General features: G+C 42.2%; 1 protein-coding gene across 1 annotated transcript; it reads left to right on the top strand.

The window, feature by feature from the left end:
• The first annotated feature begins 1,001 nt into the window (after positions 1-1,001).
• grb7 (growth factor receptor bound protein 7) lies at positions 1,002-19,133 on the top strand. Its single transcript, XM_071410267.1, has 14 exons — positions 1,002-1,136; positions 6,437-6,619; positions 6,950-7,070; positions 9,650-9,806; positions 10,095-10,216; positions 10,862-10,936; positions 11,275-11,412; positions 11,919-12,029; positions 12,122-12,220; positions 12,422-12,613; positions 13,147-13,204; positions 13,329-13,416; positions 13,559-13,652; positions 17,321-19,133. The coding sequence occupies exons 2-14, from the start codon at positions 6,447-6,449 to the stop codon at positions 17,465-17,467; spliced, it is 1,575 nt and encodes a 524-aa protein (XP_071266368.1). The 5' UTR covers positions 1,002-1,136; positions 6,437-6,446; the 3' UTR covers positions 17,468-19,133.
• The last annotated feature ends 786 nt before the right edge of the window (positions 19,134-19,919 follow it).

Below are 19,919 nucleotides of genomic sequence, written 5' to 3' on the forward strand. Positions count from 1 at the left end.
TACAGCACCCGATATAACAGGAAGGCCAAAAAGATCTTCAAGGACATCACCCGAGGCATTGCCTGTTCACCCAGATGGCGAAGTCAGTACAGGTGCATCAAAGCTGGGACCGAGAGACTGAAAAACAGCTTCTATCTCAAGGCCATCAGACTGTTAAACAACTATCACTAGCACATTAGAGGCTGCTGCCTATAGGCATAGACTAGATATCACTGGCCACTTTAAGGAATGGAACACTAGTCACTTTAATAATGTTTACATATCTGGCATTACTCATCTCATATGTATATACGGTATTCTATACTATTCTACGGTATCTTAGTCACTTAATAATGTTTACATATCTTGCATTACTCATCTCATATCTATATACGGTATTCTATACTATTCTACGGTATCTTATTCACTTAATAATGTTTACATATCTTGCATTACTCATCTCATATGTATATACTGTTTTCTATACTATTCTACGGTATCTTAGTCACTTAATGTTTGCATATCTGGCATTACTCATCTCATATGTATATACTGCATTCTATACTATTCTACTGTATCTTAGTCCGTTCTGCTTTGACATCGCTCATCCATATGTATATAGTCTTAATTCATTCCTACATAGATGTGTGTGTATTGGGTATATGTTGTGTAATTTGTTAGATATTACTTGTTAGATATTACTGCACTGCTGGAGTTAGAAGCACAAGCCTTTCGCTACACCGCAATAACATCTGCTAATCACGTGTATGTGACCAATCAAATTTGATTTGAAATAATTGTGAAGGGTTACACACAAGGTTACATTACACACCTTGATAAAAAATATTCAATGTGACTAATCCTATCTGTGAATCGGTCATTATTTGAACAATATGTACTACTTTCTGGAACTGTTCCCAATTGGTGAGGAAGGACATTTAGCCTACTTTACCTTAGAAGAAAGGGGTGTGTGTAGTTTACCTACCACCTTGCACGGCACGCTCCTCCCAAGTGTGTGTGGTAAGGGCACAAGTATAGTTACGGTTGAGGAGAAGCTGAAAACATTACTACGTCCGAAGGAAGAGGTAGCTGAAATTCTCTCGTAGTGGTTGTTCAATATGCCCGGCAGCTGACATCTCGCCAAACCCAATTATAAGGTAAATTTCTTGGATTGAAATGGCGCAGTATCTGGACCAGATATAGCGAGGAAGCGCTTCATATTAGAATATACAGAATGTGCGAGCGATGCGTGATCTAAAGTTACACTGGTAACACATAGCCCTGTTGTTGACGGCTGAGGTGCAAATTAGATATAGTTTGACAGTAGTGTTCTCAAAATGAAAGGCAACTACCTGTTTTTCTCCACCGTGCAATGAAATTCCAAGTACGATAGGAAAATGTATCCCAGTACAGCTTCATTTGAGGTTGAGCATAAACTATTCTACATATGCTTTAAATGTTGATATTTAGTTGCGTTGTCAACCAAACACAATTTAAATATGACTTTTGCCATACAGTAAATAGCCTTAGCCTAAAGTTATCTTGCAAACGAATGTAGCAGTATCTAGTCAACCTTAAAATGAGTAACACATCGGTGTCTACATTTCGAGGTTAGCCTAATGCAATTATACATGTCTTATGTAATCATAAAAAGCGGGAATGTTCAAGATAGCATGCAGAAGTCACAGGTCTTAACAATTACCATAAAAATCTGCCAGAATCTCGAACAGCATTGATCACTTGCGACGTGTAATTTTAGAAGTGAACTCAACTGCAATCCAGGACATTTGTTTTGTGCTATTAGATGAGGCACAGTGATAACGCATGAAGTTATTGCATATGTACAAAACATCTAACATTCTCCTTTTAAATGGTTGAACACGCAGTGATGACAACTAAACCAAAAATCTGACATTGTTTTTCCATTAGAATTTGGTTGTACTTTTAAACTTAACAAACATATAAACGCAACAATTTCTAATATTTTACTGAGTTACGGTTCATATAAGGAAGTCAGTCAATTGAAATAAATTCATTAGGTCCTAATCTATGGATTTAACATGACTGCAGCCCTGGGAGGGCATAGGCTGACCAACTGGCCAGGCCCAAACAATCAGAATTAGCTATTTCCACAAAAGGGCTGTATTACAGACAGAACAACTCCTCAGCACCCCCCACTACCCCTCAGACAATCCCGCAGGTGAAGGAGCCTGATGTGGAAATCCTGGGCTGGCGTGCTTATGCGTGGTCTGCGTTTTTGAGGCTGGTTGGACTACTGCCAAATTCTCTAAAACAACATTGGAGGCACCTTATGGTAGAGAACTTAACATTAAATTATCTGGAAACAACTCTGTTGGGAATTCCAGCAGTCAGCATGTCAATTGCATGCTCCCTCAACTTTAGACATCTGTGGCGTTGTGTGACAAAACTGCACATTTTAGTGGCATTTTATTGTCCCCAGCACAAGGTGCACCTGTGTAATGACCATGCTGTTTAATCAGATTCTTCATATGCCACACCTGTCAGTTGGTTGGGTTATCTTGGCAAAGGAGAAATGCTCAGTAACAGGGATGTAAACAAATTTGTGCACAACATTTGAGAGAAATAAGCTTTTTGTGTGTGTGGAACATTTCTGGGAGTTTTTAATTCGGCTCATGAAACATGGGACCAACACTTTTATATGTTGTGTGTTTATATTTTTGTTCAGTGTAGATGGTTGTAAGCATAGTGATATTACATTGGGAATTCAGCAAACTTCTGACACTTTGAGTGAGTGAATAAAGGTTGATCAATGAGATTTCCACGTCAACCAAATATTACCCACATTTCCATGTTGAAATGACGTGGTGTTCCCAGTGGGATATTAAATGAATTTGGCCAAGGGGTAGTGGTGGAAAAAGTACTCAATTGTCATACTTGAGTTAAAGTGAAGATACCTTAATTGAAAATGACTCAAGTGAAAGTCACCCAGTAAAATACTACTTGAGTAAAAGTCTAAAAGTATTTGGTTTTAAATATACTTAAGTATCAAAAGTAAATGGATTTGTGAAAATGTACTTAAGTATCAAATGCAAAAGTATAAACCATTTCAAATTCCTTATTACGCAAACCAGATGGCACAATTCTCCTGTTTTTTTTTAATTTATTATTTTTATTGCTGAATAGCCAAATGGCACACTCCAAAACTCAGACATAATTTACAAATGAATTATTTGTATTTAGTGAGTCTGCCAGATCAGACGTTGTAGGGCTGACCAGGGATGTTCTCTTGATAAGTGTGTGAATTGGACCATTTTCCTGTCCAAATGTAAGGAGTACTTTTGTCAGGGAAAATGTATGGAGTAAAAAGTACATTATTTTCTTTAGGAATGTAATGAAGTAAAAGTTGGCAAAAATATAAATAGTAAAGTACAGATACCCCAAAAACCGACTTCAGTAAAAATACTTTAAAGTACTACTTAAGTACTTTACACCACTGCCATGGCCCAGGAGGCCTGTAAACAGTAGCTATAAAAAGTGATTGAGTAGGCTGTCAAACAAATTTAGAGGGTACAATAAAATGTAACGTAATAGTACAATAGGCTACCCTTCGATGCACGACAGGGCCTGGGCGGCTCACAGGGATCCACATTACTCCATCAATGATCCAGTATTCAACTCAATACTTGTATTCCCTAAAACAATAAGTTTTAAACTGTCATTTAAGATTTAAACTGCAAAAAGTTCTCTCTGTCCCATGGCAAAATGTGTGGAATTACCCTGGGCCCGAGACGTGATTAGTCCAGCCATGCGCTGCAGCAGTCATAGTAAAACAACTTGTATGCTATTTTTATCGCACTCTAAAGTCATAGTTGTGTTCTGATTTTGACGCTGTCTCTGATGAATTCGCTATCTCAAAAGGAATCGCTGGGCTAGCCTACCTGCCTACCAATTTGGCTAGAACAATTTCTCCTTTCTTTCTTTCTCTTTCTTTTTTTTTTAGACAGGATGAGAACAGGTGTCTGACTATCAGTATGTATTGTTGACACAGAGTCAGGACATGCCAGTGCCACAGACAATTGTCTGGAGTTTCTGTCTGTCTGGACTCTATGTACTGAACCTTTCTGGCAGGGTGCACGGGTGAAGTGGCAGCTCACTCTATTGCTCTCTTGCGTGGGTGACCTCATCACTGTTTGCTTATCTCTTTGTTGATTGATGGCCAACTAATCAGTTTCCAAATATTTGTCCACCCTTGAGTCAGTATCAGGAGTAACAGTATGTTTTTTGAAGGATTATTTTTATTAAGTCTTGTGACCTAATTATGTAATACTATTTGCTGATGTATTTAAGAACATACACACACACACACTCAAACACACCATCGCACTGCACACTGCCCTATCCCATCTGGACAAGAGGAATACCAATGTTAGAGTACTGTTCATTGACTATAGTTAAGCATTCAACCCCATAGTACCCTCCAGTCTCATCATTAAGCTCGAGGCCCTGGGTCTGAAGCACGCCCTGTGCAACTGGGTCCTGTACTTCCTGATGGCCTGTCCCCAGGTGGTGAAGGTAGGAAACAACACCTCCACTTCGCTGATCCTCAACACTGGGGCCCCACAAGGGTGCGTGCTCAACCCCCTCCTGTACTCCCTGTTCACCCATGACTGCGTGGCCACGCACGCCTCCAACTCAATTATCAAGTTTGCCGACGACACAACAGTAGTAGGCTTGATTACCAACGATGACGAGACAGCCTACAGGAGGTGAGGGCTCTGGGAGTGTGGTGCCAGGAAAATAACCTCTCACTCAACGTCAACAAAACAAAGGAGATGATCGTGGACTTCAGGAAACAGCAGAGGGATCACCGCCCTATGCACATCAACGGGACCGTAGTGGAGAGGCGGTGGAAAGCTTCAAGTTCCTCTGTGTACACATCACTGACAAACTGAAATGGTCCACCCACACAGACAATGTGGTGAAGAAGGTGTAATAGTGGCTCTTCAACCCCAGGAGGCTGAAGAAATTTGGCTTGTCACCTAAAACCCTCACTAACTTTTACAGATGCACAATTGAGAGCATCCTGTTGGGCTGTATCACTGCCTGGAATGGCAACTGCACCACCCGCAACCGCAGGGCTCTCCAGAGGGTGGTGCGGTCTGCCCAACCCATCACCGGGGGCAAACTACCTGCCCTCCAGTACACCTATGGTACCCGATGTCACAGGAAGGCCATAAAGATCATTAAGGACAAAAACCACCCGAGCCACGGCCTGTTTACCCGGCTATCATCCAGCAGGCGAGGTTAGTACAGATGCATCAAAGCTGGGACCGAGAGACTGAAAAACAACTTATCTCAAGGCCATCAGACTGTTAAACAGCCATCACTAGCTTATTAGAGGCTGCCTATAAACATAGACTTGAAATCACTGGCCACGTTAATAAATGGAACACTAGTCACTTTAATAATGTTTACATATTTTGCATTACTCATCTCATTTGTATATACGGTATTCTATTCTACTGTATCTTAGTCTATGCCGCTCTGACATTGCTCGTCCATATATTTATATATTCTTAATTCCTTTGCTTAGATTTGTGTGTATTGTTGTGAAATTGTTAGATATTACTGCACTGTTGGAGTTAGAAACACAAGCATTTCACTACACCCGCAATAACATCGCCTAAACGTGTATGTGACCAATAACATTTGATTTGATAATTGGCGCTCAAATCAAGAGAAGCAGCAGGCTTCACCTGATACGCATTGTACATCTTGTCCATACAATGGCCCTTTGTACACTCAGCGGGAGCCTCATAACTCTGCCATCCACTGAAACAATTACTGCACCTCACCCAGTCTAGTCTGCCTGCCTGATTCAGGCAATTTGTTCCTTTCAAAATTGTTGTCTGCCAGCATTCTTCTGATCATTACAAGTGCTATGTTCTGCATAGCAACACTAAGCAAAGGATATAGCTTGTCAATTTGAACGAGGGAGAGGGCTTTGATGTCTTGTTGGGCCGGCGTTGTGGTTGAGGATGCCATGGAGTTGGGAGCAGGTGTGACGTTTTCATTCTCAACTGTTGCTTCTGTGACTAATACGTTGTCATAACACTGAAACCGAGCAAGAAGGTGTTAGACATTAATACATGTTGGGAAATCTGTCACGCACTATGGAAATACTGGTTTCCTTGTTTATTTTAGGCACATGGCACATTGGCTGTAAATGTTAAAAAAATTGGTCACAAAACTCTGGCTTAACTCTTGTGGTCCCGTGTGGCTCAGTTGGTAGAGCATGGCGCTTGCAACGCCAGGGTTGTGGGTTCATTCCCCACGGGGGGACCAGGATGAATATGTATGAACTTTCCAATTTGTAAGTCGCTCTGGATAAGAGCGTCTGCTAAATGACTTAAATGTAAATGTTAAATACTGCATGTGATAACTAAGATAATTTCTCACTCACTTACTGAGCCAGGTCATTTTTAATGGAGGTCCAAGGGCAATGGGCGGAGGTCTTCGAGGGCTCTGACAGACAAGAGGACTCTGGTGGGGAGGGTGAGCTGCTGGGTAGCTCCACAGTCACCTTGGCTCCTCTGGTGGCCAACCCTCCTCCCCCTCCCGTTCGCCGCTCCCAGCCCCTCGTCATCCACAAGAGCAGGTAGGCCTACCTGACTTGACTTACACAATGGCCATGACTCCATTGGTTGACAGTGAATGACTCAATAGCATTTGACATGTCTTATACTTGCTACCGGCACAGAAGTCAATGAGTCATGTTCGGATATTGAGTCATATGTCACGTCCTGTTGTTCATGAAGGTTACAAAAGACTCCTGAAAATAGACCGGCCCTTTTTAATTGAAATGTATTGGTTATATTGTGTGAATGTTATTTTCCTTTTTATACATTGTTGTATCCAGTTGTATTGTATTTGCGATTCACTTATTCCATTAAAAAAGTGTTTTGTTTTTTCCCCCACATTTTTCCAGAATGAATAGCGTGGGACTGTCCTCTGTTCCTTCTATACCCAATCCCTTTCCGGAGCTGTGCAGCCCCTCTCAATCCCCAGTCCTGATTGGCTCTCTCTCACCGCCAAGAAGTGACACCCATGTAAGATCAAGGGCTCAATTCAGCCAAGCCTACATTATTATTATTATTATAATGTAATTGGCTATGCGATCTTCAGGGATATTGTTCTGAATTAATTTGATTGGCAATGGGTAGGTAGAACTGTCACATTGATAACATTGGCTCTTTGGAATACAGTATAAGTTAATTTGACTGGTCTGGCAGAGGGGCCCCCCAGAGGGGATAGTATGGATTCATGTTATTGACTGAGTTGTTCGCAGGGGTTAATTTGATTGGCTGAGGCCCCTGGGTATGCTTGTGCGTATTTAACGCTTGGCGACAGACTGTCACAAAAGCCATAGATGCTACTGGGCATGACACTCACCACATACAAGCGTGCCACAAGCACATTCTAATACACACACACACACACACATAAAGACAAACAAAAACACACCTTTTTCCTCCAATTACTGCCACGGTATCTTTACTTGTGGTATAGTTGCACAGACACATTCCATCATGTTGTGACGCCATCCATCATTGTCTGGATTAACATAGATTTATTAGTATGTTTGTTTAAAATACTTGTGTTTAATGTACTGTATGTACCTAGCTACTAGGTACAAATTGGTTTTGTTTGGCCCCATGGCTATTGCAAACATCAGAGCAAAAATGTTCAACATTTAACTAAGCTATTTTACTGAAAGGATAAATTCAGCGGATATTGATACCTTGCTCGGAAAGAATGTGCAAACATCCCCCACGAGCAGTGTTGGAGAACATCATTTAAAAAAATAACTTCTGCTACAATGTTACTGACTATGAAAAGTAACTTGTTACATTACTTTTGCCTTACCAAAAACAGAAAACCCTCTGAAGATGCCTTACGCTTTTAGTCATTTATTCCTATCCCCAGTAAAAGGTGCACACTACCTTTGAATGGCTTGCGTAGCCTAAACCAGGGGCGCAACTTTCACTGGGGACGGGGACATGTCCCCCCCCACATTCTGAAATTGCATTTTTGTCCCCCATTGTATCACATTCCAATGATAATACTAACGAGGCAACAGTGTGCTTTAGGACCATGCGGCCGCCTTCGAGTGCTCGGGTAGGCTGTTTGGAGTGTTTATCTGACAGAAAAAAATTATATATAATAATTATGCCCCCCCCCCCCACTTCTAAAACCAAAGTTGCCCCCCTGGCCTAAACCATCCACAGCCTGATCTATAGCTCTGGACTATACCAACTCGACTAATAATGACAGACCCAATATCTCCTTTACAATACTTTTAATTAATTATTTTGTTGAATTATTTATACGTCAGTAAATACATATACTGTATAAAACCAACTGGGCAAAGTAGAATGAGAGTTCAAATACAAGAACAACTGGCTACCACTCTGTTTTACCCACCGATATGAACTGGGCTGTGAACTGTGTAATTGTTGTTCCCCTTCCTTTCTGTTTATGGCGAAGACGGAGCAGGAGAAATTTCAATTCTTATCAACTGAGCCTAACTTGATTATCTAGCTACATTGTTTGCTTTATTACTAGGCAATAAATGGGGCAGTCTCCTGAACCCGATGATCCTGTGTTTGCGTGTGAATCCTGCAAGTAGCTTCAGTCAAGATTCGAGGGGTCACATCTGTCCTTTTCTTCTACCAATTTAAAGTAATCTGAATACTGCAGAGACGGCTATTGTCATCTCGCTAGCTATCTGCCGGCTACCATGCCAGCAACCCACCTCAACGTTTGTGCAGAAACAGGAAGAGTGTGATGAACATAGCCTAGGTAGAGGGATTCCATTTTTTTTTTATTGCGCCAACAAAGAAGAAAGGAAATATTGTAAAAGTAACTGATTACTTAAATAAAAAAATTACTGCTTTAGGTTACTCGTTACCACCAAAAAGTAATCTGAGTACTCTAATGCGTTACTTAACACTGCCCACGAGACTCCAAGCATTTGTTAATTGTCTGGCCTGTTGTCGTCTCTTGCGGGAACGAGTCTGCTTTCGCTAAATAACAAGTGAAGTTTAAATCCAGTTGTACTGGTTTTGGAGTTGGCTGAGGAGAGAGACTGAGCTAGAGGTTGCGTCGGGGGTGTCACAAGTCCTCAATTTAACCTGTACCTGGCTCTCCTCTCAGGCCTTGGGGGCTCGGGCTGGGCCGTGTGCCAATCCCATCAGACCGGTTCTGGAACAAGATAGGAGGAGGGACAGAGGAGGTGTGAGTTCTTGTAAATAAGAGAGCGGGAGCAGGAGAGATTGAACAAGACAAGTTCAAGGGGAGGGTGAAGTGTCAAGGGAGTTAAATAAAGGATTATTTTTGGCTGTCACTATAAAAGCTGTTGACTGATTCTTGCCATCAGAAACAGTCTCTCACCCTGGTTAAGCTTTATAATGTGACAGTTCCAGAATTGGCCTATTGCTGTCCATTCCTATAGTTCATCTATGATCTCTTTTTCATCCTTTTAATTTCTTTTCATTATGTAATTTTTGCCTTGGTTTTGGATTTTTTTTTTTTTTGTGTTTGTCTTAGTATGCATGTGTATGTTTGTTGAATATTACGCAATGTACTCTTTCTCAATGTAGTGTCTCTGTCTGCTTCTCTGGTCTAGCTGATCAAGGTGTTCGGTGAGGACAGTCACAGTCGGTCCCTGTGGGTGATACCCAGGGCCACAGCCAGGGATGTGTGCCATTTGTTGGTGCAGACAGCCCATTGTAGCGACCAGGAGAACTGGGCTCTGATCGAGCTGCATTCAGCCTTGGGCCTGGGTAAGACTGGACTGCACACTGTCCAAACATTGCCCAGCAAATGCCATTGGCATTCCAATTATTTGCAATTGTTTTTGGAATGTTTGTGGGTTGTCTAAAGGCGAGTCTACATCAAAAAGTTTAGACGAGGTGAGACAACTGGAGAACGGTGTCCATATTAGGACAGGCTCAGAGTTGGTTTGGTTTCAGACTCACTCTGACTTGAGAGAGCCTGCATACCAAGTAGCTCTCCAGGAGGGTTGGTCACCCCCTGTCCTACACTGTGTGAAGTATTTCTCCCCCCCCCAGAGCGAGTTCTGGAGGACCACGAGGTGGTGGTGGAGGTGCAGGCTGCCTGGCCCTCCGAGAGCGACACCAAGCTTCTGTTCCGCAAGAACTACGCCAAATATGAGTTCTTCAGGACACCTGTGGTAGGCCTGCTGAGCTCTTCTGCATCCTCCACCATTTTGTCTAGGAAGAGAAGCTATTTCAAAGCCAAATGCCAAAGGCTCTTCTGAATGCATGGTCACACAGAGATCAGCTTAGATGGCTGGAAGGAAATGGTGATTTAATAGTATAACATGCAAGATGCTCTAACATGTATTCTGTACAAGGATTCTGATAGGATCTTGTGTTATGCCAGATTTTAGTCAGACGTGTGAGCAACGGGTTAGTATGTTAATAATCCCCGTCATCTGGATGTCCTGGTAGAATCAGTGTTAACATTTTGTTCTTATCACATTCACGTTGCTCATCCTGTTCATTAACACGGCTGACGTCATACACCCACGCAAGCGCACACAGTATTAAAAAAAATATAGATATTTCTTACTTATAAGCATGGTAGGCAGGTTGATTCGCACAGGTGTGCGTGTCTTAACAGACAGTGGGCAGAATAAACCTTTTTTGTCAGGTTTTAAACATTTGCTTTGATTTGCGTGACGTCTTGCCTTAACCCCCTTGAAACACTGCTATCAAGTCTCAAGCCATTGCTCATAACCCTCCATACAGGCTCTAGAGAGACCGTATGTTATCGAAATAGCCCTTTGGTTTACAACTGTAGCTTCCTGTTACAGCTGTTCTTCCCCAAGCACATGATCTCAGACAGTGCTGATGTCACCAAGGGAATGACCTCAGCGGAACTCATCCAGGTAAGCAGCCTATTGGAGGGAAATGGAGCAAGGCCTACTGCTCTGGTATAGCTTCTCCTTTGTTGTGTATGTTAGGTTTCACTCTTGCTGAGAAGAAACTAGATGTGAAGCCCTATATCAGGTTGCCAGGAAAGTGTATCAGGAAACAAATTGAATTGGCAGATATTGAGAATGACATTTCAATCATGTCAGAGGACGTACAGAAACAGTCGTTTGGAATGGTTTTTAGATCAGTAGTTGAAGTGATTACATTTTGAACCTTGTTGATTTTTCTATGCTTTTCTTCGGTTTAGCCACTGTATTTTTGACCCAGATGTTGTTTCCTTGCCTCTATCCAGAATCTGCTGCAGTCGGGGACATGTCCTGAGATCCAGGGCTTCCTCCACGTCAGAGAGCCCAGCCGCAAAGCCTGGAAGAAGGTCTACTTCTTCCTCCGACGTTCAGGCCTCTACTGCTCCACCAAAGGCTCATCAAAGGTCAGCCATGGAGCACCAGATTTGGACAGAAATAGAACATCCAGAACTGAAAGTAATTTACAAGAAATGGCAAAGGCACATAAAGATGGTGGATTTCAGAAATGACTTCATTGTTTTAGCACTATGCACAGTTTCTAAACTACGGTGTGTGACATGGTTAAAAAAATAATCACAATCTACATTTTTTTAAATTATTTTTTTTCAAATTGGTGATGTCTTGGAGCTAAACTTGGGATCATGTATACTGTGCTAATGACGACACCAAAAAAGGGTAACGGAGAGTAATGTACAATACGTCAAACTTAGCACACGAGGCCTTTGTGGTAAGTGTATGGGATCCACCATTTTTATTAACCTCCACAATTTAACGGCCATTTAATTTAGTTTTACGCTTTCCATAGTTACTGTACAGGTATGAAGATATTTGTAGTATATTGTTTCGATACGCCCCATCGACGGAAAGCTTGGTCGGTGTGACGGTCTGATTGTCTGTCTGTGTGTCCTAGGAGCCCCGTCACCTCCAGTACGTGGCTGACCTGGAAGACCTGAACGTCTACAGTATCACCAACAGCCGCAAGCTCTACGGTGCCCCTGTGGACTTCACCTTCTGCGTCAAGGTAACCACTACAACCGTCCAGGGCTTCATTCAAGAGAGCAATGTTTCGAAGTTGTTCTGAAATGGGATGCTTCCACGTTTCTTTGTGTGTAGCCCAGCAAAGACCGTATTCGAGCGCAGGACTTGAAGTTGCTGTGTGCGGAGAACGAACAAACGCGCACCTGCTGGACCTCTGCATTTCGACTATTCAAGGTGAGGAGAAACCAATACTCGGATATCATTACATCATGACCTGAACTTTATTATGGAAGCAGATTCATGCCAAAACAAACACAAATAAAAACATACAAAATGTGGCATACCCATACTGGATAAGATGGTGGATAAATAATAAAAATGTGATAGATACACGTGCTTACCCTTTACTTTTTCCTCCTGTGTCTGCCGAGGCAGTATGGGAGGCAGCTGCATTGTAACTACCAGCTGTCCCAGTCAGCACCTCGTCTACAGGAGGTTGTGTCTCAGCGGTGTGACTCGGAGGCCAGCCTGGTCGCCATGGACTTTTCAGGGAAGGCGGGGGGCCGGGTCATCCAGAATGCCTGGGAGGCCCAGAGCGCGGAGAGGGAGGAGGGACAGGCATGGAGGGTGAGGATAACTGGGTAGGATGGTGGGGTGGAGAATGCGACTGGGCAAGGATGCAGATAGGTGATGTGTTATCGTATTTTTAGTTGTATAAATTAATTTTATCCTTTTATTTAATTAACCAGATAAGTCACATTTAGATTTACATCTCTTTTTCAAGTGAGCCCTGGCCAAGAGTGCAGCATACATATAGTTCCACATGAAAATCAACACCACATAAAACTTAAGTTAAAACAGTGCAAAGTGCATAAGAGAGCATAAAGTAACATGTTTAAAAACATGTGGAGTCTGTGGTCAGCAGCCCTCCAATCCGGGATTTAAAATCCTCAATCAGAATACAAATATCTAATTTTAAGTCATTCTCCAATGTTCCAAGATGGAAAAAAGAGAGGTGAGGTGACGAGGAGAAGAAAAATAGGGATTGGGCTAAGAGGGTAACAGGAGGAATAACAACAAGCCAGACAGAACAAAGTTGTTATTGGAGGTGTGTTAGCAGTCTGGAGTTACTAGTGACTATGACCTCTCTTGTCTCTCAGAGGAGAGAAGCCTTGAGGTGCAGCCTACCCAACCTTACCCCGGGATCTCAGCCCTCTTGTGAGTCCAGTCAAACAAATACTGTGTCAAATTGTTTCACATTCAGTTTTTCCCAAACAAAATATATTTGTTCAGTACATTGATCTAAATGGTAAATGAGTGTGTGTTTGTGTGCATTACACAGCCATACACCGGACCCAGCTCTGGTTCCACGGTGGTGTGTCGCGAAAGCAGGCCCAGAGGCTGATCGAGGAACAAGGATTGGTGGATGGGTATGTATGTGTGTGCTTGTTGTGGGAACATCTTTGCGTGTAGCTCCTTTGAATGTAGCTCATTTGCATGTAGCTTAGTTTGTAAACAACATGCTCACCTTGGGTGACATCTACCACATTGTGTGTGTGTCTGTGTGTGTAGGATGTTCCTGATTCGTGAGAGCCAGCAGCATGCCCAGTGTTTTGTCCTCTCGTTGTGTTACAAGCTGAAGACCAAACACTACCTCGTCATCCCTGTGAGTGGACTTTCCTCTCCCCCATTCATGTGAACCTTGCCCTTTCATTATGAGATAGAAAGGCTATAAGGACAGTCTAGTCATAATTATACTAGGTAGATATGAAAAACAAACGTATCCCAAGTGGGTGTGACACCTACTCCCGTTGCCTGCTCCACTGCTGCTTGGATTCCACCTGGTGATCTGTTCACTGTCTGCACTGGCCTGTCTACCCCCCCCCCCTCCCCTCTCCTGAGGTTTCGCTCACCTCTAGCACACATGCTAGCCCCACGTCGTAATTGTTTTTCTTGTGCTGTATGCTATTTGCCTTATAACTCCTGCGTGCTTTGTTGACTATGAACTTACGTGTTTACCCGATCGTGGGACAGACTGTTTGTTCCCACACTCTGGACTCTGACTCTCTATTGGTTACACAGACTCTTGGCCTCCTATCCTATTATAACCAGTTGTGGAAAAAGTACCCAATTGTCATACTTGAGTAGAAATAAAGATCCCTTAATAGAAATTTACTTAAGTGAAAGTCACCCAGTAAAATACTACTTAAGTAGTCTAAAAGTATTGTCTAAAAGTATTTGGTTTTAAATCAAAAGTAAATGGAATTGCTGCAATATACTTAAGTATCAAAAGTTAGAGTAAATTTGGTTTTAAGCATTAAACTTTCAAATACCTCTTTGCTTCGGTGTTATCGTCCTCCATCAGCACCGGCCTGTACCCTCCCTGCCCTAAGCTCTCTCCTGGCCCCTTACACCAAGTTGAATTTGTCCTGCTAGGTGACCTCAGCTGGGACATGCTTAGACCACCTGACCAAGTCCTTAAGCAATGGGACTCACTAGATCTTTCTCAGATGATTACCAATCCTACAAGGTATGACTCCAAACACCCAGTAAAGCTACTCTCCTTGGTGTTATCCTGATAGGTATCAGTCTGGTGTTTTCTGTTATGACCTTAGTCATCACTGTTTTACAGCTTGTGTTCATAATGGCTGCTCAGTGAAACGACATGTTCTGATTTGTCATAGATGCTTGCTAAAAAACTTGAATGAGCAAACCTTCCTTCATGACCTGGCCTCTGTAAATTGGTATAGAATCAGCTTGATCCCCTCTGTCGAAGATGCTTGAACCTTCTTTTAAAAAATATTTTTAGTGGTATTGTTAACAAACATACCAAGAAAATTAGAATTAAAAACGGGTTCCGCCCCAGGTTTGACCGTGATGTGGCAGAGTTACTCCACCTCAAGAATGTAATTTAGCGAAAGGCTCGGCAAACGCATACTCGGGCTGAATGGCTCTCGTTTAGGCAAATGAGAAATAATAGCACTCAGACTATCCGGAAGGCCAACGTTAGTTACTTTAAGGAGCAGTTCTCTCTCTCTGTGTCTAACCCCAAGAAGTTCTGGAAAACGGTTAAAGACCTGGAGAATGAACCCTCCTCCTCACAGCTGCCAATTTCCCTCTGGTGGAATTATTGTGATCAAAAGGAGAGACTGTTTTGAAGAAATCTAAAAATCAAACTTTATTATTTAATTACTGCAGTAACGGAGCTGGTCGGTAACCACTGCTGGAGGTGATCACTGAGAACTCAACGAGCTGGTTTGAGCCACAGAATTTTTATACCAAAGTCCATCCTCCTTCAGTCTATTTTACAACAGATGTATGGAATGGGTCACATGGTTAAGATTTGTATGAAATATACTTATAATTCACAGCAGACTGTATCTGCTTTAAAAAAAGGTCCTCATTGTGTAGACACCAGGGTCTGGCCCCCCAACTCCATACTGGAGCCATCTCACCCCAGTACCCAAGTACAGAAACATTAACTCATGCTCTGGAATGCTGTATCACCCAAAGACATCGTACATCTCCTGTCAGTGTTAAATCTCCCAGAGGCCCACTTTCACACAGACACAAAAGAGTTATAAGAACACTTTATTCTGTTGCATAATGTTGTAATTGTATCAAATGGTTATTTTTTCACATCCCTTAATGTTGATGATGTGGTTGTTACTGACGAGGAACACATGGCTGAGCTCTTTAATCACCACTTCATTAAGTCAGGATTCCTATTTGACTCAGCCATGCCTCGTTGCCCGTCCAACATTTCCTCATCTCCCACCTCATCTAATGTGACTAGCCCTGATGCGTCTCCCTCTTTTTCCACCTGCCCTGCTACCAAGTTTCCCCCTGCAGGCAGTCACTGAGTTCGAGGTGCTAAAGGCGCTCCTTAAACTTGACCCCCAAAAAACATTTGGGTCCGATGGTTTAGACCTTATCTTCTTTAAGGGTACTGCCCCTATCATCGCCAAGCCTATCTCTGACCTTGTTTTTAACCTGTTTCTCCTCTAGGGAGGTTCCCATTGCTTGGAAGGCAGCCATGGTGCATCCTTTTTTTAAAGGGGGAGATCACGCTGATCCTGTTATAGGCCAATTTCTATTTTGCCCTGTTTTATCAAAAGTGCTGGAAAAACATGTCAATAATCAACTGACTGGCTTTCTTGATGTCTATTGTATGCAATCTGGTTTCTGCTCAGGTTATGGATGTGTCACTGCGACCTTAAAGGTTCTAAATGATGTCACCATTGCACTTGATTCTAAGCAATTTTGTGCTGCTATTTTTATTGACTTGGCCAAAGCTTTTGATACGGTAGACCCTTCCATTCTTGTGGGCCGGCTAAGGAGTATTGGTGTCTCGAAGCGATCTTTGGCCCGGTTTGCTAACTACCTCCCTCAAAGAGTGCAGTGTATAAAGATAGAAAATCTGCTGTCTCAGCCGCTGCCTGTCACCAAGGGAGTACCCCAAGGCTGGATCCTGAGCCCCATGTTATGCTCAATTTACATCAACAACATAGCTCAGGTAGGAAGCACTCTCCTCCATTTTGTATGCAGATGATAGTCTTATATTAGTCTCTAGACTCCTCTGTAAACTGGTCATCTCTGTATACCCGTCTCAAGACCCACAGGTTGATGCCTATTTATAAAACCCTCTTAGGCCTCACTCCCCCCTATCTGAGATACCTACTGCAGCCCTTATCCTCCACCTACAACACCCATTCTGCCTGTCACATTCTGTTAAAGGTCCCCAAAGCGTGCACATCTTTTGTCGCTCCTCTTTTCAGTTCGCTGCCGCTAGCGACTGGAACGAGCTGCAAAAAAACATTTTAAAACGGCACAGTTTTATCTCCATCTCTTCATTCAGACTCGAACATGGACACTCTTACTGACAGTTGTGGCTGCTTTGCATGATGTATTGTCTCTACCTTCTTGCCCTTTGTGCTGTTGTCTGTGCCCAATAATGTTTGTACCCTGTTTTGTGCTGCTACTATGCTGTGCTGCTGCCATGTTGTGTTGCTACCATGTTGTCATTTTGTGTTGCTGCTCTGCTATGTTGTTTTAGTTCTCTCTTTATGTGGTGTCTCTTGTCGTGATGTGTGTTTTTGTCCTGTATTTTTAATCCCAGTCCCCGTCCCCGCAGGAGGCCTTTTGGTAGGCTGACCATTTGTAAATAAGAATTTGCCTAGTTAAATAAAAATAATAAATATGATAGTTGAGAGAAAAAATTGTACAGACAGGTATGCTAGTTATCTAACTCATATGTTTTTGCGCTAATTGTTTGATCCTGACATGAGCATATAGATTATTATTTTATTGTGAAACCCTTGTTTCTCTGTGCAGTGTGAGGAGGACGGTAGGAAGTACTACACCATGGACGATGGCCTCACCCTCTTCATTGACCTACTGCAGCTGGTGGAGTTTCACCAGATCAACAAAGGCATCCTCCCTGTCTGCCTCAAACACCCCTGTGTCTGTGTCGCCCTCTGACCACTTGGTTAGGGACACCTCATATGACCCCAGGGACACCTCATATGACCACTGGGCTAGGTATATATGCAAAGTAGTTCAAACGCTGTCAGTTTCACTGCGGCTAGCTAGCCGTAGACCGTGTCCTTCGCCCCCTGTGTTTCTGGCACTGTTTTCCAGGTGGCGAGGGCAGGTGTTTGGCAGGCGGGTGCGAACGACACTGTGTGCTGGTACACGGGAGGCGGGAGCAACACTATTTGCTTGCTAACTAACAAGCTAGCTAGCACACTCCGGTCAGTGTCCTTCGCCCCCGCCTGTCGGGCATTCATGCAGGAACCATTGGGGTGCTGGGGGGGGGGGGGGCATTCATGAAAGAACCAATGGGATGCTCGAGGTGGGAACACCCTTATTTGTGAGCTGCAGTTGCACACTTTTGAAAAGTTACAAATAGCAGCTTGAAGTCACATGCAGTAACTAGTGTGTAGGGGTCTAGACATGGATGGTCACAGCTATACACCCCTAACAGAAGCTTTTAAATCATGTATTTTTAATTGAACCTGACTCATTTGTAGTTTCAGACACACCCCCCCCACATTTTTTTTACGTTTTAATTAATTACTTGCAATCCCTGTGAGGGTAAGTTTAATTACGCATTTTGCACAGCTTTAGGATCTTAGAGCGCCATCATTTGTAGGATTTTGTGCTGTAACCTAAAGAATTTGACTTGCTAAAGGGCTTGTTCACTCCCTTGTGAAGCAATACCTCTGTGGATAGTTGGCTGGATGGCTATAACTGAGTAGATTCTTCAATTTTAGAAGGTAACATTGTTTACGCACATCCTTTCGGGGCTTAGGGATATACATGTGGAATAGAGCCCCTTTCAATGTGTGGGTTATACAGTGTGCAAGTTCCTGAGTGTACCACTAGGGAGCGCTCTTCGTACACAGGATAGCAGAGCCAAAGATGTGAGAGTTGATTTGTCATTGAGGAATTGATCAGGGGCTTACCCAGCGAGGTGTTGTGAATCAGTTAGAAATCAACTCTATAGAGCTATTGAAAATCCATATTCTTCACATTTAGGAATTATCAAGCCTTTTCTGCACAATACATTTCTATCTGAATGTTCTGTATAATTGCACCATCTTGAATAAGCCCCAGGATTGGTGAAATACTGTAGCTACTCAGAATGCCTTCTGAATGTTTTACAATGATGTGTATATGTATGTTTTTAATTATTATTTTATAGTTCACTGTGTATGGTTTTCATACTAGGACACACTACTAGTAGGTGCCTTGTAAATTCATATAAAACTAAGCACTCTTAAATGCATATTTTTGCAGTGTTGGTTGAGGGAACTATTTTGATGTCTTGTTTTTGTAGTTAGCTGAAAAAGAGATGTGGGCTGTTCGTTCATAGTGTGTACTTGCATGTATGGGATTTCTATCAATGACATCCTGCGACTTTTTTGAAATCTTGCAGTTGCTCATAGCGTTTTATATGAATTAAGTGGTGTTCGATGTGCGACGTATACATCTCAAGTTATTCAACGCCCAAGGACGGTTTACGTTTGTGCCACGTTTTACTGTTTTTTTTCTTCTTCATTGAATTCAATTGTATTGTGTGATATGCAACATGGCAAATATCTATATCTCTTTCGTAACTGTTTAATAAATAATTGATTTCTTATATGGTTTGTTGAATTGGATCTGATTTTTAAAAAAAAAATCACTGTAAACATGGTCCGGATCAGATGGATTTGTCTCATCACTATGGCTGCAGTCTCTGCATTTACTGTAAATATCTTCCCATCAAAGCACGTTACAACAACAAAAATAACAAGAATGGTCCTTAACGTTACTGATGACTATACAGCCTACCGACATGTACAGTGCCTTCAGAAAGTATTCACACTCCTTTTACTTTCTTCACATTTTGTCGTTACAAAGTGTTTTTTTTTTTGTTTTTTTTATGGATTTGTCTACACAAGTCAGCGGAATAATTTTTATTAATGGAAAAATAAAACGGTTGATTTAGATAAGTATTCAACAGCGTAAGTCAATACATGTTAGAATCACCTGTTGTCATTGTTTACAGCTGTGAGTGTTTCTGGGTAAGTCTCTAAGAGCTTTGCATACCTAGATTAAGAATAATTGACAAATATTCAACCAAAAAATTCTCCAAGCTCTGTCAAGTTGGTTGTTGATCGTTGCTAAACAGCCATTTTCAAGTGCTGACTGATTTTCATGCCATTTTAAGTAAACTGTAACTAGGTCACTTAGGAACATTCAATGCTGTCTTGGTAACTCCAGTGCATTTGGAAAGTATTCAGACCCCTTGACTTTTTCCACATTTTGTTACGTAACGTCTTTATTCTAAAATAGAGTAAATTGTATTTTTCCATCAATCGACAAACAATACTCCATAATGAGAAAGCAAAAACAGTTTTTAGAAATTTGTGCAAATTTATTAGAA

Source organism: Salvelinus alpinus, chromosome 7 (genome assembly GCF_045679555.1).
Source record: "Salvelinus alpinus chromosome 7, SLU_Salpinus.1, whole genome shotgun sequence".
Classification (NCBI taxonomy): Eukaryota; Metazoa; Chordata; class Actinopteri; order Salmoniformes; family Salmonidae; genus Salvelinus; species Salvelinus alpinus.

Excerpts from the sequence above, each read along its gene's own strand:
- grb7 (XM_071410267.1), top strand. The coding sequence starts at position 6,447 with ATGGAGGTCCAAGGGCAATGGGCGGAGGTCTTCGAGGGCTCTGACAGA. Across the intron at positions 10,217-10,861 it reads AGTTCTTCAGGACACCTGTG|CTGTTCTTCCCCAAGCACAT; the intron begins GTAGGCCTGCTG and ends TTCCTGTTACAG. Across the intron at positions 12,030-12,121 it reads ACTTCACCTTCTGCGTCAAG|CCCAGCAAAGACCGTATTCG; the intron begins GTAACCACTACA and ends CTTTGTGTGTAG.